At 49.7% G+C, this 8,873-nt stretch overlaps 1 protein-coding gene across 1 annotated transcript in view; it reads right to left on the bottom strand.

Moving 5' to 3' along the window:
- Positions 1 to 484: 484 nt before the first annotated feature.
- The window catches only part of ESYT1 (extended synaptotagmin 1), an 18,537-nt gene continuing 10,148 nt past the window's right edge, over positions 485 to 8,873 (bottom strand). The window contains exons 16-31 of the mRNA XM_017536295.2: positions 8,588 to 8,737; positions 8,106 to 8,261; positions 7,803 to 7,979; positions 7,556 to 7,638; positions 7,386 to 7,434; positions 7,188 to 7,277; positions 6,962 to 7,057; positions 6,622 to 6,693; positions 6,448 to 6,534; positions 2,768 to 2,908; positions 2,461 to 2,615; positions 2,284 to 2,382; positions 2,070 to 2,201; positions 1,885 to 1,990; positions 1,598 to 1,647; positions 485 to 1,340 (exon numbers count right to left, since the gene is read on the bottom strand). Of these exons, the coding sequence (XP_017391784.1) occupies positions 1,301 to 1,340; positions 1,598 to 1,647; positions 1,885 to 1,990; positions 2,070 to 2,201; positions 2,284 to 2,382; positions 2,461 to 2,615; positions 2,768 to 2,908; positions 6,448 to 6,534; positions 6,622 to 6,693; positions 6,962 to 7,057; positions 7,188 to 7,277; positions 7,386 to 7,434; positions 7,556 to 7,638; positions 7,803 to 7,979; positions 8,106 to 8,261; positions 8,588 to 8,737 (1,683 nt within the window). The 3' untranslated portion in view covers positions 485 to 1,300. The remainder of the gene's footprint in view (positions 1,341 to 1,597; positions 1,648 to 1,884; positions 1,991 to 2,069; positions 2,202 to 2,283; positions 2,383 to 2,460; positions 2,616 to 2,767; positions 2,909 to 6,447; positions 6,535 to 6,621; positions 6,694 to 6,961; positions 7,058 to 7,187; positions 7,278 to 7,385; positions 7,435 to 7,555; positions 7,639 to 7,802; positions 7,980 to 8,105; positions 8,262 to 8,587; positions 8,738 to 8,873) is intronic.

Below are 8,873 nucleotides of genomic sequence, written 5' to 3'. Positions count from 1 at the left end.
TGGAGCACAGCTTCTCTAGCTTGCATTCCAGGAAGGTTCCTGCAAGGAGCAGAGTTCAAGGCGAAAAGATATCCAAATTGGCGTACTTCAGCTCCTGTTAGATGGGTCTGAAGCCATTTTGGATGTAGCTGAGCATGCCCTGATGGCACAGACACACTGGGAGCCTGTGCAGTGGCACAAAGCTTCTAGTTTTACCAGGTGTAGGAATCCCTTCCCTAGAAAGCCTAGAGTGGTCAGTAGACAAATTGGATGGGTAACAGAGTTCATCATGGTGACTGGAAATGAGTCTCACCTGAAATGCAACAGCGGCTACTTGACACAGGTCTCTTGACCATCCTCAATATTCTTGGTGGTTGCAACCTTAGTAGGCTTTGACCATTAATTAAACAGACATGATTCATGAATTGGATAAAGGCTTTTGACAGTTGGAATAAATATCAGATGGGTAGGCTGATTCCTTAGCCTTAAGGAAGAGAGCCACAGCTGGTTTGAGTATGATGTTTAATATAAGATGCAGTGGCTTGGCAGAGTTGGTGCAAAACTAAAGAATACCAGATTCAGTTCTAGTCAGTGAATTAACAGCCTAGGCACTTGGGCAAAAAAATTGGCCCTGCTGTCCCAAGTCCTCCAAGGCCCTCTGCATATCACCAGCTAGGAGCTCCAAGACTGATATCCCACTACGTGGAGGCTTGGGTAGAATCCAAGTGTCCCCAGTTCCCAGAGTGAATCAAGAGACTGGCCCCAGTCATCAGAGGAGTAGAATTTTCAGGACAGGCTTGAGGAAAGTGGGGACAGAACTGGACATGGGGGCCTGAGCTATTGTCCATTTGCTACATGCAGGAAGTAGTCCAAGAGGCTCACAGCTGGAGAGGTTAGCTGTCTACCTTTCCACCCATTTGTGGTAGGGAAGAAGGTGACCATCTAGTTAAAGAAAAAAATATCCTTCCAAAGCTGTATTTGGCATAAGCTAATATCACTGCTAGTGCTGCCAGTGGCCAGGCACAGATACAGAAGGCCCTGAGGAGTTGGGAGGAAGGGAGAACAATATGTAGGCAGAGCAGAAAACAGTCAGCTCAGGCCCCACCCCAGGGCCCAGAAGGATAAAGGCCGTGCAATAAATGGAACATACAGTTCTTCTCTTTGGTCAGACAAAGGCCCGAATATGGGCGTGAAAGGTGAAAGGGCTGAAGGGCAAAGGCTCTGCCCTTGGACCCTGGCTTTAGGCTCATCACATTGAGGTGGTGATGCAGTGAGACAAAGGCAGGAAGACAGAGCAGAGGCAGGCTGGGATGGCCGGCTCCTAGGAGCTGCCCTTGTCCTTGTCATCCATTAGGTCATACCTGTGGAAACAAGAAGGCTCATGTAGAAAGACGACTCTTAAAGAATAAAAAAATAAATAAAAAGAACAAAAAGAAAATAAAAAAAAAAAAGATGACTCTTGTGTCGTCTTATTTATAATTGAGACACAATCCAAGGACTTCTCTACTTCATAGAATCAATAGTTCTCAGCTCATATTGTATGTTTTCTTCCTTTCCTGTGATAGGAATTTCTCCCACTTAAATATCCAGACCACCCCCGACCCATGAAGATACTCACCACTGGGCCACACCCTGGGAAAGATCTATCTCAGCTAGGTCCAACTGCACCTGTGTTGGAGGATGGTGGGGGCAAGATGTTATTTTTTTGAGACCGGATCTCTGATGATGTTATTTTGAAATCTCCAAAGACCACGTTCCTTCATCACACACTCATCCCAAACCATTGCAGAGGTAACAGAGTCACCTCTAAAAGATCACCCAGGGTACTTCCTTCTAACAGGTACTACAGCCTTGGTACCAGCAGCTCCCAGCCCTCACCTCTGCCCTGCCATCCTGCCCCCTTACCTTCCCCAGCAGCTCACGCTCTCTTGACATAAAGGAGGAATTAGACTTGACAGAGACATCCAGCTTTCGTCTCAGGGCCTCATCCAGGGGCAGTTCCCACTCAAACCTGGGATAGGACTGGGTGTTAGGGGCCAGGAGTCCTTTCCAAGCCTGCCATCCCTCCATCTGAATGCCCGCTGACTGACCGTTCATTAAATTCAGGATTCAGGGTCCTCTTCTTCTGTGAGGTCTTCCTCTTGGTGCCTCGGTTCTTGTCTGGCAGCAGCAACAGTGACACATAGGGATCAGGAGGATCCCGTCCATTCTGTCGAAGGGCCCTGCAACAGAAGGATGTAGGTGATACATCCCTTCCCAAGGGAAGGGATGGAGGCGACCAGGACAGGGGGGATAGGGTCTCACCGGCAACCGTGAACAATGCTGACCAGCTTTCGTTCTTCACTGTAGTACCACACAGTCAGTTTCACCTGGCCCAGAGGCCCGGCTGGAGGCTCAAGGGGACTATGGAGAAATATCAATAGGTCTGGGAACAGCTAGAGCCTGGTGAACCTGTAATACTTTTTTATTACAGCCCTTTACCTGTCAACATGCGTTAGGCGCTGCCGGAGCTCTGGGGCTGAGGAGGTGATGTGAGGGGGTCCCCCCCAGAGCTCTGGTTCTTCACTCAGTGATGAGGAGCTGTGGCTATAGCTGTGGCTATGAGCTTCCACTCCCGAGTGCTGGGATACCAGGATCTAGGGACAAGAAAGCTGTGAGCTGGGCAGAGTTCTCTCAGTTCCCTCACACTAAGGACACGGCCCTCTGTTGCCACCCTCCTGGGTGTCCCTCAGCTGTGAAGGTCCTCCCCTCCTCCCTCTCATTCTGCCCACCATCTCCTGTCACTCACCCCTAGCTGTGCTCTCAGTAGCACCTGCCCCTGACCACTGCTGAGTGTAAACCAGCGGTCCAAGCAGAGCTGGTCAGCCACGAGGAGCTCTGAGAGGGGCAGGGATAATGAGCCCAGCGCGCCAGTGCCCTCACCCCGAACCTGTGGGGCAACAGGACTGTGATCAAGAGGCGAATGCATCAACAAATGAGTTAATCCTGGTGTTAAAGGTCCAAACGCTTGGACTCTTAGGTGGTTTGTTGAGATTTCCCTTTGAGAAAGGCAGGGAAGCCATGGTAACAGCTGCTAGTCCCTCTGTCCTTCCTTTCTTAACCAGAGTAGATTGGACCATCTTTACTTCATAAGCTTTCAGAAATTATACCAGTAATACCTGCACAGAGTACAGAAAACAACAGTAAAAACAGAACTAAAAACTAAAAGGAAAATGTTTCCTGCCTATTCTACTCCCATTGCCATATTCCAAATGTAGCAATCTTTTTTTTTTTTTTTTTTTTTTTTTTGGTTTTTTTCTTTTTTTTTTTTTTTTTTTTTTGAGATGGAGTTTCACTCTTGTTACCCAGGCTGGAGTGCAATGGCGCGATCTTGGCTCACCACAACCTCCGCCTCCTGGGTTCAGGCAATTCTCCTGCCTCAACCTCCTGAGTAGCTGGGACTACAGGCACGCACCACCATGCCCAGCTAATGTTTTGCATTTTTAGTAGAGACGGGGTTTCACCATGTTGACCAGGATGGTCTCGATCTCTTGACCTCGTGATCCACCCGCCTCGGTCTCCCAAAGTGCTGGGATTACAGGCTTGAGCCACCGCGCCCGGCCCCAAATGTAGCAATCTTTAAACCCCTCCTATTTTCTTGTTCTTGCGGAATTCTAATATGCTTGTTGTATCTCTGCTGATTCCCTGCTATAAAAGATGAAGAACTGAGCTCATTTGTACTTCCTTTCTACTCTGCTAGCATTAAGTTACATTATTGTAAATTCTGTTAATTTCGGCTGGGCACGGTGGCTCCTGCCTCTAAGATAGCTCATGGCTATCTTTTGTCTCCTCTCCATTTGTGCTCCCTAAGAGATCTCACCCATGACTACAATTGCTAGCGGTTGCTTGCTCATATGTTCCAACAGGAGGGCGAGGAAGGAATACCACGTGGGCAATAGATTTGTCTTCTGCATGTCTCCCCTTAGATGTCCTGTGGAGATCTCAAATTCTAAAATTCCCTCTCTGTGCACTCCCTAAGTCAGCAACAGCACCCTTATCCATCCAGCCACCTTGTGCCAAAAACCCCAGAGTTAACGTCTGGGCTGTTCCTTGCTCCTCTACTTGCTCCTTGTCACAACAACCTTCAAATCCCACCAGGCCTTTGTCATTCATTGCTTTTCCTGCTCTAGCAGTCTCCTCCCTGATCTCCCTGCCTCCGGTGTTGTCCCACTCCAGTCCATGCTTTACCCTGTTATCCCCATGAGCTTACCAAAATGCAGATCTGGATATGTGACCTCTCAGCAAAGGCTTCTTTGGCTGGGTGCGGTGGCTCACACCCATGATCCCAGCACTTTGGGATGCTGAGGCAGCGGATCACCTGAGGTCAGGATTTAGAGACCAGCCTGGCCAACATGGAGAAACCTGGTCTCTATTTAAAATACAAAAATAAGCCGGGTGCGGTGGCTCAAGCCTGTAATCAATCCCAGCACTGTGGGAGGCCGAGGCGGGTGGATCATGAGGTCAAGAGATCGACACCATCCTGGTCAACATGGTGAAACCCCGTCTCTACGAAAACTACAAAAAATTAGCTGGGCATGGTGGCGCGTGCCTGTAGTCCCAGCTACTCAGGAGGCTGAGGCAGGAGAATTGCCTGAACCTAGGAGGCGGAGGTTGCGGTGAGCCGAGATCGCGCCATTGCACTCCAGCCTGGGTAACAAGAGCGAAACTCTGTCTCAAAAAAAAAAAAAAAAAAAAAAAAGGCTGGGCGCAGTGACTCATGCCTATAATCCCAGTGCTTTGGGAGGCCGAGGCAGTTGGATCACAAGGTCAGGAGTTCAAGACCATCCTGGCCAACATGGTGAAACCCCATCTCTACGAAAAATACAAAAAATTAGCTGGGCGTGGTGGCAGATGCCTATAATCCCAGAGGTTGCAGTGAGCCAAGACCGTGCCACTGCACTCCAGCCTGGGCAACAAAGAGAAACTCCATCTCAAAAAAAAAAAAAAAAAAAAAAATTAGCTGGATGTGGTGGGGAGGGCCTGTAGTCCCAGCTACTGGGGAGGCTGAGGCAGGAAAATTGCTTGAACCCAGGAGGTGGAGGTTGCAGTGAGCCGAGATTGTGCCACTGTACTCCAGCCTGGGCAAAAGAGTAAGAATCCATCCCAAAAAATAATAAAAAAAAGGTTTCCCTGAGCTTTTAGGATAACATCCATAGCATACTATTCAATAACCCCTATGATCTTGCTCTGCCTGCCTCTTGGATCATAATAAATATGCCTTCTCTCTCCTCCATTTTTTTCTCGGCCTAAAGAGTTTTCCTGCTCTTATTTTCTTGGTCCAGAAGAACCTGGAAATCTACCCTTAACAACCTACCCTTAGGCTGGGCACTTTGGGATGCTGAGGTGGGCGGAATGCTTGAGTCCAGGAGTTCAAGACCAGCCTGGACGACATGGCAAAACCTCATCTCCACAAAAAAATACAAAAATTAGCCAGTGTGGTAGTGCACACTTGTCATCCCAGCTGGGGTGGCAGGATCGCTAGAGCCCAGGAGTTGAAGCTGTAGTGACCCCTGACTGCACCACTGCACTCCAGCATGGGCAATAGAGTAAGACCCTGTCAAAAAAAAAAAAAAAAGCCAGGCACAGTGGCTCATACCTGTAATCCCAGCACTTTGGGAGGCTGAAGCAGATGTAAAACCTGAGGTCAGGAGTTGGCCAACATGGCGAAACCCCATCTCTACTAAAAATACAAAAATTAGCTGGGCGTGGTGGCAGGCACCTGTAATCCCAGCTACTCAGGAGGCTGAAGCAGGAGAATCAATTGAACCTGGGAGGTGGACGTTGCAGTAAGCCGAGATCACACCATTGCACTCTAGCCTGGGTGACAAGAGTGAGAATCCAGTCTCAAAAAAAAAGGCCGAGCACAGTGGCTAACACCTGTAATCCCAGCACTTTGGGAGGCTGAGGCAGGTGGATCACAAGGTCAGGAGGTCAAGACCAGCCTAGCCAAGATGATGAAACCCCATCTCTACTAAAAATACAAAAATTAGCTGGGCATGGTGACGGGCACCTATAATCCCAGCTACTCAGGAAGCTGAGGCAGGAGAATCGTGGGAACGTGGGAGGCAGAGGTTGTGAGGCAAGATAGCACCACTGCACTCCAGCCTCGGCGACAGGGCAAGACTCCATCTCAAAAAAAAAAAAAAAGAAAAAAAGAATCTACTCTCAAGCTCAGGGGTCATCTAAGGATGCCTTTCTTTCTATCTCCAGCTTTTCCCCAGCCTGAACCCCTCCTTTCTTCCCCACAGTGCCTTTTATCTCAGTTATCATTCTGGAAATTTTATCTGGTTATTTTTCTCTCAAAACAGAGTGTGAGCTCCATAAAGATAAGAAGTCAATCTTTTATCTCATCTCTGAATGCTCTGTGCCTGGTTACTGACTGGCCATGGCAGAAATCTGCTAAATTTTGGAAGAATGAGTTTATAGTACCTGCAACTCCAGGCTCTCAGTGTGTGGTTTCCTGATGAGAAAGGAGGCGCTCTCATCCCAGACAGGGGCTGAAGTTTGTGAAATGGTCTGGTGGAGATGGGGGCTTATGATCAGTGACTGATACTCCTATTCCTCTTGTCCCTCCCGTTTCCACCCTGCAGCATTGCTTCATACCTTGGTTTTATGAGTAGTATCTCCCACCGTGAGAGTAGCATAAGGGCTGGGGGGCTTGGTGCCTTTTCGCAGCTGGAAAGAGAATACTGTGTTAGCCTTAAATTTGGACCTAATTAGGCAGATCCCCCTCACAAATTATATCCTCAGCCAACAGCCATGCCTCTGTTATTACTTGGTAGCCACTACCCTTGAGGCCTTAGACAATTTTTCCCACCCCTGCACCACCCTCAGAAAGAAAGGAGCCATTTTTCCTATTCCACATACACCAGGAGCATCCAAACCTGAGGGAGGTAGAAGGGCCAGGAAGTTACGGGGCGTAGGGAGCGTAGTGCGATCTTACCGGCAGGTCCTCTGCCCGCTCCATATAGACGGACAGCAGGGCTGCAGCCAGCTCCGCACTCTTCTGAGTCTGGATCAAACTATTCACTTGCAGCACCTGCGGGGGTCACATGGGGGTGGGGAGTGGTAACTAACACCTTGGGGTCTGGCATGTGCCTTGAATGCTAAGAGAAGAGCTCACCCTGCCCCATCTTGGATCCCTTCCTTCCTCCAGTCTCCTGCCCTACCTCCTCTAACTCAGCAGCAGTGGGACGGGGGGTGAGACGCTCCAGGCGCAAGTGCAGGCGGCCAGATGGGACATCCTCCAGAGTCAGCCACTGTGGAAGTAGGTAGGGTGAAGAATTGCAGATATGCAGACAGGAGAACTAGGAGAATGAGGCTTGGGCAGGATCAGGAGGGGTCACTGACTCTAGTTCCATGCTCACCTCATCAAGGAAGCCACTGTTTAAGACTGTGGTGAGACTCACTCTACACCTGTTGAGGAGACAGAGTAAGACAAAAGGCAGATGGTAAGAACCAAGTCTCTGTCCCGGAGGCCAGACTCCATAGCCTAAAGAGCCCAGCCTGTTTTTTACCTGGACTCCTATCCTCTCACCTGCCCAGAAAATCATCCTTGTCCAAGTCCTTGTCAAAGACTTCAATGTCTAGCTCTTGGCCTGGAATTGATGTGACAATCACCTAGTGGGAGAAAAAAGTGCAGATGAAAGGGGATTCTCTCCTTTTCCTCTGCAAACAACTGAACCCTCCCACCCAAGCAACTGAACCTCGGAGGTTTCTGGAGCACTCCTGGAGTTGAGGGGGAAATGGGGCAGAACCAGGAGTCACAGCCACTGAATTCTGACCTCAAAAACCTCATTCCAGCGGGGATTGAGATCTTCCCGAACAACATGGCTCCGGAAGCTTCGTCCTGCCAGCTTTAGTTTGACATAAGGGTCTGACTTGCCCTTCACCAGTCCCCCCAGGAAACGGTCTTTGGCAATCAGGTCCTGGGCCTCTAATACATGGATCCGAAGCACATGCTGCAAAAGGGACAGAGGGGACACCAGATGGCAAAGGGAGAGAGACCTGTGAGAATCCGCCTTCAAACAGGCTTTGCACACTTAGTGGGGCAAACAGACCCTAGTCCTTTCCAGATACAGACTCACCTCAGTCCCAAACTGGCTATCAGGAGTAGTGTGACAGGGTCGAGGTGGGGCATCCACACTGCTGCCTCTCTGGGGACTCTCATTGTCCTCATCCCAAGCATCAGGACTGCCGGGCACAGTGGGGAAGCTTACTTCTGATGAATCCAAGTACAGGATCTGGGAAGCGTAGCATGATGTTGAATCAAAGAAGTGCAGCTTGCCACCAGCAGGCACGGCATGTGAGGTGGGCTAGAGGAGGGGCTCTGACAGAGGAACTAGGTGCTGCCTTGGCTGGGTCATCTCTAGAGGGTTCCCTCCACACCCCCTCAACCCACAAGCCATTCCTTCCACCAGTCAGATCAACAAATATGTTTTGTGTGCCTGCTCAACATTTCCATATATATTAGCTCATTTAATCTTAGGGGGCTCCCTTTCCTCACTCTTCAGACCAACGAATCAACAGGCCTTTCTCCCAACCCTCAGCACCTCCTCCATTTCCATACCCTCATGACTAGTTTCATGTAGAGTCTGGAGTTTGGGCCAGAGCTGCTGAGCTGGAACCACTGGTCCAAGGTGAGTTCTGGGGCAGTCAGCAGGCGGGCCAGAGGCAGGGTCAGTGCTCCTAAAGTCAGGGCCCTGGAGTCATCCTTCACCTACAGACACAGGAGGAGGGACTACAGTGAAGAGATTAGGGGAAAGGAAGGCATACTTGAAAAATGCTAACATGGCACCAGCTTCCTTCCTCTCTGCACCAATCACAAAGCTCCTGCTCCACTCAGGGCTGTCTTT

This window comes from Cebus imitator, unplaced genomic scaffold (assembly GCF_001604975.1).
Source record: "Cebus imitator isolate Cc_AM_T3 unplaced genomic scaffold, Cebus_imitator-1.0 Scaffold96, whole genome shotgun sequence".
NCBI lineage: Eukaryota > Metazoa > Chordata > Mammalia > Primates > Cebidae > Cebus > Cebus imitator.
This window is presented reverse-complemented; position numbering and strand designations above follow the sequence as displayed.